This window comes from Ostrea edulis, chromosome 8, assembly GCF_947568905.1.
Source record: "Ostrea edulis chromosome 8, xbOstEdul1.1, whole genome shotgun sequence".
NCBI lineage: Eukaryota > Metazoa > Mollusca > Bivalvia > Ostreida > Ostreidae > Ostrea > Ostrea edulis.
In genome coordinates, this window is record NC_079171.1 from 47,287,301 (window position 1) to 47,306,673 (window position 19,373).

Consider the following 19,373-nt stretch of genomic DNA (forward strand, 5'->3'; position numbering starts at 1 on the left):
AATCACCGCCAACCCCTGAAATAACAAGCTAAAATGGTAGGAATCCCTACACCCTGCTCAGTCTTAAAAGTTTGATGTAGGCCTCAAGTCTCCCCCCCCCCATCCACGGGTAAAAGTTTATTAAATTAAAATTTTCTGTATAACGGGGCATAACACAATCAATAAGGAAATCAATTTTTGTATGGGACGACAATAATGCAATTATGCGCCAATCAGAGTCTATCTAAGTTTTTCAACGCAAATCTGTATATCCGAATTTTATACAAATTTTATGGTATACCTTTCTTTATAGCAAATAACAATTTTTGAACAGAAATGTCTTGCACTAGAATTAAGGAGAGGATGTTATCAAACAACATTTGATACAAAGATGAAGGTATCGTTTGGGGTCCCAGAAGTGTAAGGAGGGGGCACATACATACTCTTGTCCCCACTCCCTACTTTTGGAAGTGTTAAGGGGACACGAGTAGGCGTGTGACATAGTTTTTAAAAGGGGGAAGCTGGGTGCCAGCCAAAAAAGGATTGGTGGGGAGGGGAGAAAAACCAAAAGGAGTTTTAACATGTAAAAAAGAAGAAAGGGAAAGTTTTTAAAAAGTAGGAAAGGGATCAGTCACCCCCCCCCTCTGTTGCTACGTCCCCGACGAGTATCAACTGTCAGCCCTCCCTACAAGCCTATACATATCTATATCTATATATATGTGTATACCTACATGTATCTACATAGCTCTCTAGACTAGACACGATGAAAATATTCCTTAAATTCAGCATACATACAGACAGACGTAGGTGGGTACCTGTAAAATGCGAAACGAAACGAAATCTACCGAAACGAAAACCCACCAAAATGAACCGAAACAGATTGTATAAACGAACTCTTTTATTAGAAATGGTATCTTAGGCCCCTGTGAAAATTACCACATATAAATAAAATTCGCCTCCCCTTTGATGTAGGCTTTCAGCTTGACTGATACACAGTTTTAAAAGCTGGAAAGGGGGGAGGTGGTGAGTAAGCAAAATGTACATATCCGAAGTTTATTAAATAACATGTGCAATTAGTTTCAGACCCATAAATTTTAGAACGGAGAGTTACAGTCTCAGAGGTCTGGCGAAACACACTAAAGAAGGGGTGGGGTCGCTGGCGTTGGATCCGCCTTTGGGTATAGATACATTGTTTTAAGAAACTGTTGTCTGAGAAATTTGAAAGCAGGAAGAGCACTTAACCTTTTATTTTACCTCTAACTGCTGAGGTGCGAGTACTTTCAATAATGGAAAAAGATAGATAGTATACCATATTATATGAATTCAATTCGGTAAAATATATATACATGTGTTATAAAAATTATTATTGATATGTAGTGAATCTAAATATAACTCTATACATTTGTTTTTGTTGCTAGGATGGGGAATTGAAAACGGGACGGAAAACAGAATTTCTTATGCAATAATATCAGGAGGATGTCAGCATTTTGTAAACTCAAAAGGCTTATGAACAAGGGAAGCATAAATTACAAAGAGAACAGGAAGACATACTCAGAATCCACCGTTTGATATACTACATACAAATACACAATATCCACATGTATGCATAGATTTGTCTTTAGAGCAAAAAATACCGAAACGTGTATTTATGCCGAACTGTAACCCTCTGTTTTGAAATTTATAGATCCGAAACTAATTACACAGGGTATTCAATCCATACCATATTTCTCTGGTGTATCATTCTCCTTAAGAGTCATGAGGGTTTATTACTACCATACAGTAGATATGGCAATTCGGTAATAAGTTTGAAGTGATAAAAGGTAGACCAGCTTGTATGATGAACGTGATTACACGCATTTGGATTACATTTTACATAGTTTTACTTAGAAAACTTGGAAGTGAGAGAAATATTTGATTGACGGAAACAGGCTGATCATGTTTTAGCCCAATATATCGGAAGTGTATTGTCATATAGTGGGTTGTTTGAAGAAATAAATGTATCGTTGGTTTAACACCGATATCATTCGGTCTGGTTACATGATAGAGGGATATCCCTAAGTAACGAGTACAATGTATGCTTAGTCTTTGTAATAATAGGTTTTTTTTTTCCGAATTGCAATTTGCACACTAATGGAGCATACTGCACATTCAGTATAATAGTCCACATATTTTGATCTGATGTTGATTTTAAAGCATGAAATAGTTGAAATATAAAACTAAGTCTATTATATTTACATTTACAGTTGCATTTTCTACTAAATTTGTTACTTTCCAGAAAATGTAGCGTTACATAAACCAGCATGGCAGCAACATGTCTGGCCTTCTAAACCCTATGATGTGGAGTGGGGAGCAGCAAAGGCTGTGGACGGACTGTATACTGACCGCTCAGCAGGGGGAACTCAATGTACTCAATCAGGCCCGAGTCAAACAACAGCGACGTGGAGAGTGGACCTGGGGAGTATGGTCAGCATCAGTCACGTTAACATCTACTACAGGACGGAGAATCATCCGAGTAAGTGTTGATGGTTTTATTCATTATACATATGTATTCCTAATAATATTTTGAAATGATTAGTTCCCAATGCTAAAAAGACCTGCGCTCAATATCTAGGTAATTATTGAATTTAACTTTCAGTGATCGTCACTGAAGAAAATTTGGTCGCCTTCTTGTAGTTTAACAGCGATGACATTCTACATATAAATCCCGAAACGAATTTTCTCTTAAATACACTGTACACGTGTGTTTTATATGAAATAATCCACGATGCATACTCTTATGACGTCACATTTAAATTAGATTTGTTGATTTTATATTGTCTAATATGTAGACGTTGTCATTTTCGGTGAAGGGCTGCAAAATGTAAGCCTATGCTCAATGCTTACGGCATTTGAACAGGGGACCGTTATCGTGTCACACCTGCTGTGACACGGTAACTCGGTTTTTGCGGTCTCATCCGAAGGACGGCCCCATTTAATCCTCTCTTACGAAAAGGAACAGGATCCCCACGGGACATTTAAATTTGAAATAATTTCATCAGTTTTAAGTCATTACAGTGAACATCAAATAAAGATGGGGGGATATCGGAGTATTATACGATAATTTCGTACATTAAACGTGTAGCATGTTAAGGTTCACATCGGGTGCCAGTTTATTGTGCAACGCTATCCTTGTATTGATGGTTTTAAATGTCACATACCTAATTATAAGTTGGGAATTATTGGTTCTAAGTACTGAAGAAGTTATGCGCTCAATATCTGGGTAATTTATTGAACTCAAACTTACAGTGAAATGAAATGATCGTGGCTGAAAAAATTGGGTACAAATCAAAGAAATGCAGTTTAACTTCGATGGCAGACTACGTATTTAAGTACCGGTTTCAATGTTTTAACTAGTAAGTATTCCCGCAACGAAGTTTCACTAAAATGTACTGTCAATATCCTATTTATTCCGAATCGGTTGGAAAAAAAATACTAATTAGTTAATGATAATTTCCGAATACATTCTTTGATGACAAAAAGAGAAATGGAGATAGTTATGATCTGCAATATTTCTAACCCCATGAAGACACGCAGCATCTGCTTTTTTTACCAAAAAGGGGTAGGGGGTCAAATTGAAGGTTGATTGACAAAAAAGATGGCTGGGCACCCCCTCATCCCCCTTTGGTTTTACGTGCCCAAACCCCATCCTGACTCGGATATATTTTATAGCCAGATCGCAATTTCCTTTGTACACACCGTGCACGCGGTATTTTGAATGTACTCTCATAAGATTTTTACATGTATCATGTGCAGCTATTTTAGTTTAATAGGTGATTCATTGATTGTATGTTGTTTGATGTCTCTATCGAAACTTATATAAACTCACATGGAGACGTCATCAGGACCAGTGAAGGGCTTCGAATTTAGGCCTATGCTCGGCGATTACGGCCATTGAGCATTGGTGGTTCTTTAGCGTGTCACACCTACCGTAACACGGACCATTAGATGCTAAAGTCATGACCGAAGACCCGGGATATTGGCACTTTATGTCGAGCGTTTGGTGATGTAACTATCACTACCTATTTTAAGGATATTTCATTTGTCTATTTTTGTTGTTTTTGTCAAAAATTCAACTATCTATAATGTCAAAAAGTATAGTCTTTAATTTATCGTTTTGATTTTGTTGATTTGAGGAAAGCTTTGCGATTTCAAATTTATTACAAGTTCTTTAGATTTTTGTTTAGATTTCACGTTTGATTTACACCATTTCTGATATATGTTTTGGAACAATACGTTTCTCCTTCAAAGCTGTTAATATTTCCGTTAATAGTAAAGTTAGGTACTTAGCGAAACATTTACTCGGTCTATGAATGTATTGTTTCTTGGTAAAGCTTTTTGGGACGTTTGGAAATTCAGTATAAGTACGGTAACTCTAACCCATAGCCATCCATCACATTAACTTCTGAATCAGGCGACCGTTTCACTAACCTATCGTAGATCGTAAACGTACGATTACGATTAAGATCATTTGACTCGCACGTATACGAGCGTTTCACGAAACCTATCGTAGTCGTAACACTTACGAATGCGATTTACGTCTGACAATTTAGAACTCTTTTCTCTATGGAGGTAGACTTAAAATTAATCCTACCATGGAAAGACATATCCATTTATTATTTTCTCGTGGTTTTAAACATATCTTTATCGTCTTCAGTAAACCATACAAGTTGTCAACAAAAATAATGGAAATTTTGAGCCCGATCTCTAGTGTAACGTAAAGAAAAGATAGGGTAATTTTAGTGACTTTCGTGTATCAAATTTATTGGACGAAATACGAGATTGCACTTTATAACAAGGGGTCGGAACCCCAAGGATCCGATAATGACCCATCCCTTTTCTGTGTATACATATAAATCTAGTTTGTATGTACCAGAAACGTTCCACTGGCAAAATTGGGATTTTAACCCCTCTCCCATTACCAAATCATGTCATTATATTTTCCTTAAAATGTGTAATGTTTATCATTCGAATGTGCATGTATTATGTAGTTTGTTGTATCAAAGGCATTGGTCCGACGAGAAAAAAAAATAGCTGGGTACGTCGAATCGCAACGTCTCGGATTTAAATGAACTCTTGCTAAAGAAACTTAATTTCTGAACATGTCTATGAGAATTACTTGAATTCTCTCTAATATTCAATATACATACATATACACTAACGGTGATGCAGGCACATATAGCAATACCTCCCCCCCCCCCCTATTCCCACAGTACTTCTCTAACAACTGTTCTTGTTATCGTTACATGCAAAGTTTGATATATGGACTACACCCCCCCTCCTCACTTTTAAAAATATGAATTCATTGCCTTTACATTTACTTCAGCAGACTGGTCATTGGGGCTAGGCCTGTTTTGGACCCGAACTCTGTGATACAATGAGTTTATTATATATGTGGTATCACAGAACCCGGGCCCAAAACGTGCTTGAACCCTGTGAGACCGGCATTTCTGTGGTTGTGCGTAACAAAGAAGGGCAACTCTAATATGATTGAAGACTCGGGTTCGGGCTGTACAATATTTTTGTGCAAAAAACAAAGCCATTGTCTTCTCAAGTCATTGTGATTGTTTTCTTCCTGCATAGGACAAACAAACCTAGTCAGGTAAATACTGCCACAAAATGATCTCAGGCAGGACCAGCATGACAATCATATTACTCATTTGCGTGCATGTAGGAGCACTTACGATAACTCTAGACCATTCGTAGGGTTACGATCAATACTGATCGTAAATAGCAAATCGTTACTTTTAGTGAAATTGTTGTACCTGCTACGTTCACATTTAAATCTGCATTTACGATATACAATCGTTTAGTAAAATGACCACCTGATTCTTTATTTCCGTGAGTCACAGGCTCATTGGATATTATATACATGAATTCAATTATACAAACAAACATTGTGGAGTGTGAGTAGACAACAATGTTACAACGATGTACAATTTATATTAAACAAATGGTATTACACAATATGAAAGTTTCTTATCTTAATAGCATACTGTGAAAAAAAATCAAAATTAATGAGTTATTTAGTATTTTTAACACAGGGTAGTTTGATCAGTGTGAAAACACTGAGTTTTGTATAATAGCATTTCTTAACATATTTCTATCAGGTCATAATATAGAGGGCATTCTAAAATAAAGTGTAACTCTACATCATTTAGCCCATCAACAGTACATAACTCTCGTACTCTGACTATATCATTATGTATTTCAACTTCAACATTCAGGTAATGAGATGAAGTTCTAAAGCGAGTAATAAAAGATATGTGCACAAACTCAATGGGTTTTGTCAAGTAGAACTATAAACAAAAGTTATCAATCAAATGCTGATAGAAAAAAATTATGTTGGTAAATTTGAAGTATCTTCAAAAATTGCTTATTTGTAAATATTAATCACACGTTGTAAGTATTACATATTTCTGAACCGTATAGGAAAGCAGTATTGACATAGGTATAAAAAATGTAACATTGTGTTTCTCTATTAAACGAATGCTTTTTTCCCCTTCAAATTATTGGTATTTTGAAAAAAACACCCTTTTCCCTAATGTGTCTGTGTTTTGATTGATTGATAGCATCTTACTTAACGTATCACTCGAGAATTTTTAACCATATGGAGACGTCACCAAAACCGGAGAAGGGCTTCAAATTCAGGGCTATGCTCGACGATTACGGCCATTGAGTAGTGAGGGTTCTTTAGCGTGTCACAACTACACTCCGTTTTTAAAGTCATCTCCCAGGACCCGTGACATTCATGATGCCGAGCATTTGGCGATGGAACTGTCACTACCTGTTTTAACGACTTAGGTGTGTCGCGGTCGGGATTCGAACCCCGGGCCTACCGTATGCAGGGTGAACGCTCTAACCCCTCGGCCACCGCAGCGGTCTGTGTTTTGAGGAATTTACCATTATAATCAAACAGTATGTCAAGGTAATTAAATTCATTGACAAAATTTAAACATGAATTATTCTAAGACCATGTCTCATCTTCTCTAAGTTCTCCTGCATTCCTAAAAACAGCAATTTTAGTTGTTGTTTGTTTTTTTTTTTGGTACATTAATATTTAGTTTCCACTCATTAGTATATTTATTCAGAGCGGCTAACATTTTTTGTAAAACCTTCGGAATTTTGGATTTGATAACTATGTCATCTGCATACATTCAAAAGAATCAATCTATTATTTGAATTTGGACAATGTTCCTTAATAAAGTTCAGCTCAAAATCATCAACACATTAAGAAAAGAAAATGGGTGACAAAGTTTCACCTTGCACTAAACCTGTGTCAGTATAAAAATCGTCACTCAAAAATTGGTCGTATTCTACACATTTTTTAACATTATCATACATCATACATGCTCAAAGTCCGTGGGTGTTGAGCAAATTTCCAAATTTAAAGCCCTTCATCGGTCTCCATTTGAGTGGAAAGTTCTTGAGAGAGACGTTAAGTATGATACAATCAACACAATCTTCCAACAGACTATTTGAATTGTCATGGGCACGCATTTTACTCCTTTATTACCTGACCTGTTTTTGCCGAGTTGCAACGAAGTTGAACTCGGCTGTTGGTTTGGTGATGCGGGCGGTTGGCGTCAACAATTGGTTTCCGGATGATAACTCAAAAAGTTTACAATCTAATGAAATGAAACGTTGATATCTTGTGAAGTACTAGGTAAGGAAAATCCCTATTGATTTTGGAGAAAAGGGGTCAAAGGTCAAAGTCACAGTGACCGAAAATAGATTGAAAACTTCAGACAATTATGGTTTCTGGACAGTAACTGGAAGACTTTAAAACTGAATCAAATGAAACTTAGGTATATTGTTGGATAGCAGGTTAGGAAGACATCATGTAACTCAGATCATGTACCCCTGGGTGCATATATTGATTTTTGTTATATTCTTACAAGAATAAAAACCTTTTATAAGAAAGGAACGCATATTTTAGTGTTGCCTTCAACTAGACATTTTGATATATTGACGACGTTGTATTTTCTAAAGATAATGTTTTCACTCATATGTCGATTTGATATATCTATGTGAACTACAGATAAAAGAGACCACAGCGCCCCCCACATCTGCTTCATACTTAGATATTTCATTGAAAATAAATATTAACGGTAAACTAACAATTTATTTTTTTGACAATTGTGGTGATTTCTGCTTCTCCATCTCCAACTTCCCATACTTGTGTAGCAATATTAGAATATTACTTGCATATGATGTTGATGTCTCTCAACTGATTCGATACAGAAGAACTTGTTCTGCGCATGATCAATTATGAAATCGAGTCAGGTTACTGAAAGAAAAGTTGATGTTAGAGGGATTTTAACATTGTCGTTTAAAATTAGTATTTTTGCAAATTCTATGGTCGTTATTTTAACCTCAGTTGACAATATAACCAATCGTTAGGTCAAATGCTGTCTGAAGTGTTTCATACCGATTCTTAGGCCGTTCGTGGTACACTTGTTTTGCCTATGGGGTACTCGGTTTTACTGAGCCATATATGGGGCTCACGGAATGTGTGACTGGTCGACAGGGGATCCCTACTGATCGTAGGCATCCAACCCGACCTCTGATACACCCAGGGATCCGTGTTTGCCAGCTCTCTATATTGTGTTCTTTGTGGGAGTTCTGAAATGATCAAATATCATTGCAAATATAAGGGCGAAGGCAAATACTAATTTTGTTATGATTATTCCCTGAAATTTTAGAAATTGCAGAAAAATCCCACAACAGAACTGCTGGAATACACACTAACATTTTTATGTAAATATAATCATTTTGTATTTATTTGTAGAATTATTTTATCTAACGTTGGCGAAAACATCGTGCAGTTGGCGAATCGTGTATTTCATACAAATATGTGCATCAGTTATCTAAGATCCGATTTCTTCTTATGAATTTCAGTTCCTAGTGTATACACTACGCGGTTTGCTGGATTTTTCTTCTACGTTTCCAACAGTACGTCAAAGGATGACGGCCATCTTTGTTTCCATGAAATACAGAATGTGACCGGCACACCGATAGAGAACCAGACAATAAATTTAGATTAGATATTCAGAACAGGAATTATGTTTCTAGATTTCATAGGCCTCTGTAGTAGTGATGCTTTTTCACTAGTATTCAGATGATCGATAAGGCATGTGGGCTTCTTGTTTGGTTTTTCATTTCCCAAAACGTGAAAGCAGCGTATCTGTTTTTTTTTTTTCATGTAAATATGCATATCACTTATTTAAGATCAATTTTATCTGCAGGCCCCGGTGCGTATTATAATCGATTTGCTGGATTTTTCCTGTACGTATCCAACACTACGTCAAAGGATGACGGCCATCTTTGTTTCCATGAGATACAGACTGTGGACCGTACACGAGTAGAGAACCAGACAATAAGTTGTTCTGTTCATGGACGATATGTGATATACTACAACGAACGGAGACCGGGTGTTACCTACCCTAGCTACTACTCACGAGACGCATATAATGAACTATGTGAAGTGGAAGTTCATGGTAAGTTTCAGAATTGTTTCAATTTGTCTTTACTTGGGGTGTTATGTGACTTGATTAATAAATATGAAAATTGGACTTTTGAAAGTTTGAATATTTCTATTTGGTGGTCTAATTACACAGGGTGCTCTGACCCAACATTTTACGGAGAGAACTGTGACCAACCGTGTCCCGATAAATGTCAAGAGAAGAGGTGTAACATCAGTACGGGATACTGTCTGGGCTGTATACCGGGTTATCAAGGTCTTCGCTGTAGTCAAGGTACTCACCGTTTATTCTGAGTTTATTGTTTTCCAAAGTAGGCCCTCTGAAGCTTTCATGCACTTCTGTTATCAATCTGCCATTCCCAAAACACGTAATCCAAGCAACCAGATGAAATGCTCCGTAGTGCACCGATTACAGCAGTACCAAGGTCTCTCCGAGTCTAATAATGATATTTCTCTTCCCGCCATTCTTTTTAACTGGCGTAACGAAACTACACCTGTTGTTGCTAAAACGGAAAGTAATTTAAGAATTAGAATTATCAAAGTTGTTAAGATAACAGCAAAGGCCGGGTAAATGCATATCAATGCTTTATTTTGATTAAAGATGAAACTCGTAAGATGTTTAGAAGCGGTAAAACAATTTTACCGTATACCTCTGCACCATACATTGATTAAGTAAAGTGATTATTTGTATAAAAGTTTAAAAAGTTTGTTTTCTCAAAATTATTGTGATTTTGGCATTGGTAGGTGTTAACGAGAAGTGAAACCTATTAATAGAGTATGGACATAACACACAGTTTGACACAGGGTCAATGTGTTCCACCCCCTTCCCCTTCTTGTGGAAAAAACGTCTTTAACGCACAAATATTTACACATGATGCAGTTTATGTGTGTACTTACATTGATCATGTTACAACAATAATTCATGATCTTATTAAGTCAACCAGTTGAACAGTTTGTGTTTTATTTACTATTTACCTTTTAAAACTAACAGAGACTGGGTGACCGTGACACTTTAATCTTACATTTTTAAAAATAAGCTAGAACTTCCGGCACTTTATTTCCAATCTAATTGCCACTCCTGTGCATCCTTGTTGACTTCACGTATACATAAGGTGTCTGACAGAGTATACGTTTTAGGTGACCTGAGTAAACTCAGGTTACCCATTGCCATTGCTTGTCGTCTGTCGCCATGCGTTTTGCGTCGTCCGTCCTGCGTTAACAATTGAACAATTTTAACTTCTTGATAACTATCAGTCCAATTCTTTTCAAATTTGGTATGAAGCATCTTTGGGACAAGGGAAACATAAATTGTAAATTTCAGGATTCATGTACTCCTGTGGCCTTAGGAGTGGGACAAAAACTGCCCCAAATCAACCACTTTTCAACTATCTTCTTCTCAAGAACCGCACATGTGTAAGAAAAATTAAATGCATGGTAATGGAGAGCGGGAATGTCTCTACCAAAAAATGTAAATTTCATAATCCCCGGGGTAGGGATTCCGACCCCAGGGCGGTGCCAAATTGTTATATTATGATAATGTGTAAAACGCTTTAATAACATCTTCTCTGGTGCTATTGCTACTAAATTGAAACTAAGTGGATAGAGCAGGTAGTCTTTTACGAAAATTGTAAGTTTGATTATCCTCAGAGTAAGGGTTCTGACCCCAGAGTAGGCTAAAATTAGTATAAAGTATTGATGTGTAAGTTTGCTGATACTGTATGAAATCTAAATGCATACTTAGGAATAGCAGAAAAGGATGTACAAAAATAGTGAATTTCGATCATAGCCGAGGGTTCTGATTTTAGTATAAGTCCAAATTAGTCATATCTTTTGATGTTTTTATGTCAATGCACCTATTATTTGAAGCCTTTCATCAATGTATGCACTTTTGAAGGCGGTGAAGTTTTAAGAACACCTCTTGGTTGATAGTATTGCTGAACATTAGAATTTAGCTTATATATTCAGAACAGAATTTTTTTCTAGATCTTATAGCCTATGGAAAGTTTGATACTTTTTCATTAGTATTCAGATGACCGATAAGGGTAGTGGGCCTCTTGTGTGTTGTGCAAACAGGGGTTAGGGTAGGCTCCTGAGAAATAAAACTTAAAAAACCAAGGGGTTCATTTTCAGCATACGTAACGGGAACAACGTTTGATTCAATTTCTACACAGCATCGTGCGCCAGAAATACTTCAGACGTTCAGTCTTCAGTCCGACTCCACACTGTCATATATGACGACTTTGTAGCAGAAAGTATTTACAGTGGGTTGAACATTTTCTGAGTAGCACGGAATTTTCTGAATTAATGTTTTATGCTGACATTTTAGTTATTCATAGTGATAGAATAATGGGTGATCTACATGTAACAATTTTATGTCTCGAATCACCCTTTTTATTGACTAGTTTTAATCGAACATGGGAAATTAGTCATCAATTTATAAACAAGATATGGTCTAAAAATATATTGATGATTTCATTTCAAAATTATGAATGAACATGGTTGCTATCAGCAATCCCTCCTTCCTCCCTCTCTCCGCCGTAACTCGGTGCGACGACACGACTCTATGAGCATGGCTATAATCTGACTGTAACTGTAAGGCAGTGAACATTCATATAATTTGTTTTCATTTTTTCATGACTGGATCGTAAATTAATTCCAACACTTTACTTTCACTGTTGATTTAGTTATAATTCAAAATGTGTTATAAAATATTGTTTGAATTTCAGGGAAAACGAGTTTGAATTCTTCAATGCATATGCCATCAATCAAAATATGCTAATGATTGACTGGTTTTTGTTTTCTGCCGCACTCAACTTTTTTTTCAGTTATCTGATGTGCCTAGATTTTATTGGTGGGAGAGAGAACCCAGATACAATGTAACTGGGTAGAGACCACCGACCTTCCGCAAGTAAACTCAGCAACTTCCTCACTTACCGGAACGAGCGGGATTCGAACCCGCGCCGACCAGAGGCCGTGTGATTTTGAGTGCAATGCTCTAACCACTCTGCTACTTTAATTTATAGAATACAGTGGTTTTAGTGAAAATTGTTTGTTATTGGAATTACAATATTTTTAAATTCTCTTTCACGTGGTTTCTCATTGGAGGGGGTGATAGGACTTTCTACAAGACAAAGTGAGTAGACATGATAAATATGTTCATATTCGTTATGTCTACAATGGATGCAGAGGAGAAAGATATTGTCTATGTAATATTTCCTATTATTACAGCTGGTGGGGTTGCTAGGTAGTCAATATTTTATCCACCAGGTCTGAATGGTTCCTTCTTGACAATAATTGTTGACATATCTCTTTATCCACTTTTCTAATAATAATTTCGGAGTATTTGTTGATAGTGTGTATATTTCTATGAAATGCGCCATGCATTATGTCAGTGGACGCCATATTATTCTCACGCAACTGTTCTATGTAAGACGTCCCGGTGCTATTTTTAAATAGTTAGGCCTAAACAGTATTGCTTTTCAGATCCATACATGTATAACTGATCATTTTCGTGATTGGTGTATGTTTGATAAACCAATAAACAAATTAGTTAGTATATTGGTTGTATTCTAAAGTCGATAAATTGTGTTGATATTAAAAAAAATGACTGATAATTCGTGTATCCTATTGATCAACAAGAAAGCAAAGTAGGGGATATTGAAGCGGGGATGATAGCAAAAGTAGTTCGGGTCAGAAGTGCTTTATGCAACTGGTATTTGACAGATATTGGTATATGAACCTAGCGATAAGCACCACAAGAATCAAGAAACTCTAAACAATACTGAATTGAAATATTCCGACCGTGTTACCGGTCTTCTGTAGCTTTTATTGATCATAGCAACTTAACACAAAAGTACTATGACGCCACAGTGGGTTTTTCCTTAGATGGTATTATTCCGAGTTGTTTTTTTTTTTTCGTTTGGTGATATTTTCTTTTTTATTAAATTGAGGTTCGCTTGTTACATGTACTATTTTGTTGTCTCAGATTTGCTGGATTTTTTTACGGAGGGGGGTCGCATATCTAATTACGCTGATTTACAAAAGTCCATTGATATCACCAAAGGAATCGTAAATTTTACAATTACTTACGTACAAGACAATTGCGGATTATGTTAACTTTATTGAACGTTTGTTTTACATGTGTCAGCTTCAGCGTTTTTATACTTTTTACCATGTGATTATTACGAACTCCTTTAACACTTTCAGTGTGTGATAAACAGGCGTATGGGCTGGGATGTTCGTCATCATGTGGGAACTGTAGCGATGGGGAGCCATGTCACTATCAAAACGGCACGTGCCCTCGGGGATGTAATGCAGGGGTATATGGGGAGAAATGCCAGATACGTGAGTTCAACATTTCTTGTTTCTTTGAAATACAATGTTCATGAAAGGTATTTCTTATAAATCAAAGGTGTACAGTATTCATAAGCATGTGTTATACCATTTAGAAATATCAGATATGTTCTTGACATTGGTATCTGTTTTCAAGGTCATATCCGAAAGACATATTACTTTCCCTTTTGATACCGAACGTTTTGCTAAGGAATGGTTTATACCTATGTTATGCGAACATCTGATGCGTCTGGAATCCATGATTGAATTCAAAAACCTTAAAGCAGCTATGCACCTTTCCAAATACACTAAACTACCGCTATTGCTATCAGATTTAATACGTCTTTATAGGTATGATATGAAACGCAAATATGTTGTCTTATTCACCGATCATATCATTGAGATGGTAGCATTAAGAATGAATAACATTAAGTTAAAATGACCGGCTTCCTTTTGATTGATTGATTGATTGGTTATTGTTGAATGTCCTTCTCGGGAATATCACTCATATCAAGTCGGGGGTTTTAGTCTCCAATCTGCTTAATGGAAACTACCAAAACGAAGCCCCCCCCCCCCCAAAAAAAAATAATAAGGTAACATCACAGATGGTTAGGTCTACAACCAATCGCATATTCCTGGACCTTTCCGGTAAGCGGCAAACCAACCCGAGAAGTTGCGATTGGTTAACACCACGATCAGCATAACATTGCCTCGGTGTTCAATATTATACTTATAATAATTTTGACGAGGTCCATTATTGTATGGAGATTTACAATAATAATAGTTATATACTTCTTATTCAATGAAATATCCCTTCTCCCACCATTTACGATCATTAATAAATAATTATTATTCATCTAACATTTTCAATGGTTGTAATATATTTCGTAATTATAATCGTCATTGTTTCAATTTCTCGTGATGATTTATTAATAGTTACTGATGTGTAAAAAACGGATGGAGAAACAAGAAAGTTTTTATTTTTATTGAACACGTTCTCTGATACAAAGTAATTAGTCTAAAATTGTCCAATGTGTCAGATATCGAATGACACGGGACTGTTCTGTACAGTTTGGTCTTTATAAATTTAAAGTTAAAACATTATACCGAAATCGTTTGTACACTAACTGGCCCTGTCCAAATAATCAGGTGATAGTATACAATGTTGCACTTTTTCTGTGTGCTATTCACGTAGTGTATTATGCTAAGTCAATAGGTGTCTGACATGTTTCTTGTCAATAAATTGGATATCACAACAAAATTATAGTACATTTTACTAATTGCGTAAGAATTAAACCATGTAATGCATAATGTGCATGTATTTGCAAATACCACCTGTCGTTTAAGTCAATGTTCTTTGTATCATTACATACCAATTGTTAGTCCGTCCTTTACTCACAATACTTGTTTTGACTACGGATTACTCCGTTCATCTGATCAATATAATGTTCACGGTAGGTGTGACCGGTCAAACGGGGATAATTGCTCCTCTTAGGCATATTACACAAACATCTGGTATTTCCAGGGGGCCGTGCGTGTCCAGCTATAAAAACGCTGTGTTTTTAAAGAATGTTTATGAGATTGCTCACTCTTCGCTATTTCCATCTTTTGATGGCAATGACACTTTTATGATACCCTTCCTAATGTTAAAATGTTTGATAGAGAAGTACGTTTCTATACAATTTACTTTTCGCCTGAAATAGCATGCCAAACTGGTTTTTATGGAAAGAACTGCGGACATAGATGCAGTGAGAACTGTGAAGTGACAAACCGTTGTAGCAGATTTACTGGGGAGTGTGACGGGGGCTGTAAACCGGGATGGAAGATGCCAACATGTCAGCGAGGTAACTGTATGTCAGAATGAATCTAGTTTTAAAAACCAAAATGGTTTAAAATCCTAGTTTAAAATATGTTTTATTTAGGACAACATTATGCATAATGCAGAATAACGATGATGATATGTTTAAAAAAAATATCAGACCTATCTTATGATTTTAAAGTTAATTCTAATTCAATGCATGGTATATTTCCTGGCTTCTACTGTACGTGTGCTGTTTAAAGAGTAAAAAAAAAACCGCCCTGTACATGTTTGCAAAGTTCCTTAGCAAAAAATGCGAATGCTACATTATTTTCATAATGTTTAAGAAAATAACCTTGTTATTAGTCCACTTAAATCTCACATTAGCATTCGTAATTTATTTTCGACGTCGGTAATATTTCGAATAATAAACATAGTTACAAAAATGCTTACACAATTGCAATCAAGTATGGGATAACTAAAATGTGAGTAAAGGGACTTAAGACCAGACCATCTTACAAAGCGAAATAACAGTATCTTACACCTGATTTTTTTCTCAAGAAGCACTAGGTCAATAACAATGGAATTTAATATGAAGCACCCTCTGGTAAAGGGAACTTACATCTTTTCAGTCGAAAGATGATATCTTTTTTTAAGGTGTACAAAATTGACAAAATATCACCCAAGAGAAACCAATGCTATATGTCAAGCAGAAACGACTGGGACATTCAAATTAAACTTTGCACAATGTATCGTTGCATGGAAAGGATTCAATTCCATCCACTTTAAATGTTACATCCCTTGGCATTTCCAGGGATCAGTATTACCCTATTTTCGATTCTCCAATTTCTGTAGCATTTGAGATTGAACATTGCTATCTGCAGCTTTTCAACTCTCTACAATGGCGGGGTAATTAATAATTATCAGAAATTTCAAGTTATATAACCAATGTTATCTTTCGTTCGTGTACCTATTAGAAAAGAACTAATATTGGAATAGTGAAAAACAAAATGGAACTAGATAAAATATTTTCTCCTTTTCAACATCAGTTTATAGTTGGGACTCATATGTGTTTAAATCATGATAATGATCTCACAAAGACATCGTGAAAGGAGGACTGAATTTTTCATATGTTTATTTTGGGAAACCGCTTCTAAATATTATCGTTTGTTTCATATTCAAAATATGGCGGATAAGATGACTAGGAGGGGAAAACATAATCTTTTCGCTGGTGGCGGTGATAAAATAATCAAATCAGGGTACAAGGGAACAGTCTCAAGTGATATGAAACATGTCATATAACATTTTACTCATTAGCAAGTTGTGTTGGTAAATAGGACTGTTATAACGTAAGGTGAAGATAACGAACAGTGATCAATCTCATAACTCCTGTAAGCAATTCAAAATAGATAGTTGGGCAAACACGGACCCCTGGACACACCAGAGGTGGGATCAGGTGCATAGAAGGAGTAAGCATCACCTGTTGACCGGTCTCATCCGCCGTGAACCCTATATCCTGACAATACGATTTGCAAAATGCAGACTTTAAACGAGACTGTTGAAAACAAGTGTAGCTTCAATTCATATATCAGAAGCTTGCCTCGACTTAAAAACTGACCATACGTAGAGCAATTATGTGCGTATGAAATAAGTTAAGATACATAAACACCATATTCAGGTGATAATGGAATATTGCTACAAAATATGATAATTTGATGCCGTTTTGACAGTATATTTTTGGGAAATTATTTTATCTAGATTTTGAAATGAATTACCTTCATAATGTTTTCTTCATGCAAAATATACTTTGGGGCAGTATTCTTCTGGTATACATGATGCTATTGGTTTCTTCCAGAATGTGACGGTGGCATGTACGGCGCAGGCTGCACACAGAAATGTGGTTCCTGTCTAACCAACAAACAGTGTCATCATGTTAACGGCACGTGTTTGATTGGCTGTTCTTCAGGATACCAGGGAGGACATTGCAAGGAGAGTGAGTTTTATATTTATTATGTATTTATTGTAAGACTGCATGTAATTGGTATATAATAGATATTGTAAGACTACATGCAATTGGTATATAATAGATATGTATAAATCATGAAGTACAGTTACTTGTTCATCGAAGTAGCCGTCACAAAATTTAACACCTTGCGAGTAAACACAGTGACAAAGTGAATAACAAGAGTGTTTATGCACAAAAATTGAGGTACTGTACATTTTAAAATTATTTTCATCTAAGCTATTTATTCATGTATATTTGCAAAACAATGATGACAGAACACGAGGTATTTCATGTTTTGTTATGAGTAAATGCTTTGCCATGTGAACAAAATATAGAAACGGCAAAATACATACATGTATGAATATACTAACACCTTTAGTCGTCTTTGATACTTTATAACTTTGATACTTATAATGTTATAACGCTTTAACGTAAACAAAATAATGATTCACCAGACTGTCCCAGTGGGTATTTCGGTATCAATTGTGAGAACAGCTGTACCGTGTACTGTGGTAGAAATGGTAGTTGTGATCAGACCACCGGGATATGTGATGGAGGATGTGAGGAGGGGTGGAGCGGGCCTCTCTGTGGTACAGGTAACAAAATAAAGAATGATCTATCTTTCCGTCTTAATTGTTTGATAAGTGACGGCCATCTGTTCTACAATATGAGCAAAATCCAAGTTGTTTTTTTTGTTTGTTTTTTTTTTTTGTTTTTTTGTTTTTTTTGGTTGTTTTTTTTAAATGATAAAAGGGATAGCTATTATGATGATTTAGTTCCACCCTGAAACCAGGGATCATGAAAATTTCAACTTTGGTAAATTACTACCCGCACCTATAAGTCTATGTTTTTTAATGTTTTACATTTAAACACAATATGATCAGCCATCTTTATAGATAATTTCTATATTCAGACAAACGAACCACTTCTCGATCTATGTTGAATAACACTTATCTTACAATACAATGTTGAATTAAAAGCTAACACTGATAATACTGTATCTATCTGCGTTTTCCATCCATAGTTTGAAGATTTGTAAGATTGATCAGTGTTCGTTATCTTCACCTTTCCTATAAGAAAAACAAGAAGTGTATAAAATGAATCGGTCTACAAGTTAAAGCATATACATGATTCTAACTTGCCTTTGAACACCGTAAAACCCTCATTATGTTCTGCAATACCACCATGTAAATTACTAAACCAAAAATACATGCACCAAATTCTGAAACTAAAAATAAAGATCTTAAACAAACGTCGTTGTTTAAAAAAAAACTATTGTGAATAAAACAATCCAAATATTCTTCAATTGATATTTATACAAATGATACAAATGACCAAAATATAGCCGCTGCTGCTGCAGTAATCACAAACGACGTTTTCTCTGCATGACGTCCGAATGAAGTAAGAATTTATACCACCAAAGCAAAGACCACACAGCCTGCCTTTGAATACATTGAAAATTTATAATGATATTTTACTATATTCACAGACTCCATATCTTGTCTACAATTAATGTGCAACATGAACATTGATCATGCATACATTCTAGATATTGTAAACCAGTACTATCGTCTACCTAAATAAGGTAAATGGTTGAGTTCTGCTAGATTCCAAATCATATTGGTATCTACGACAACACCACAACGCAGTGGCAAAAATGCACTTTAATAGAATATTGTACGTAAAGCAGATATGAAATACTCTGTGGTTTCTATGATTTCGGGTTCACTTACTGGGAT

General features: G+C 35.8%; 1 protein-coding gene across 3 annotated transcripts in view; it reads left to right on the forward strand.

The window, feature by feature from the left end:
• Positions 1-19,373, forward strand: part of LOC130046583 (multiple epidermal growth factor-like domains protein 10) — a 48,456-nt gene that overhangs the window by 25,092 nt on the left and 3,991 nt on the right. For all 3 annotated transcript variants that reach the window (XM_056146293.1, XM_056146295.1, XM_056146294.1), the window contains exons 2-8: positions 2,255-2,491; positions 9,264-9,515; positions 9,636-9,773; positions 13,706-13,843; positions 15,535-15,675; positions 17,485-17,622; positions 18,090-18,230. In XM_056146293.1, coding sequence (XP_056002268.1) covers positions 2,255-2,491; positions 9,264-9,515; positions 9,636-9,773; positions 13,706-13,843; positions 15,535-15,675; positions 17,485-17,622; positions 18,090-18,230 — 1,185 coding nt within the window. The remainder of the gene's footprint in view (positions 1-2,254; positions 2,492-9,263; positions 9,516-9,635; positions 9,774-13,705; positions 13,844-15,534; positions 15,676-17,484; positions 17,623-18,089; positions 18,231-19,373) is intronic.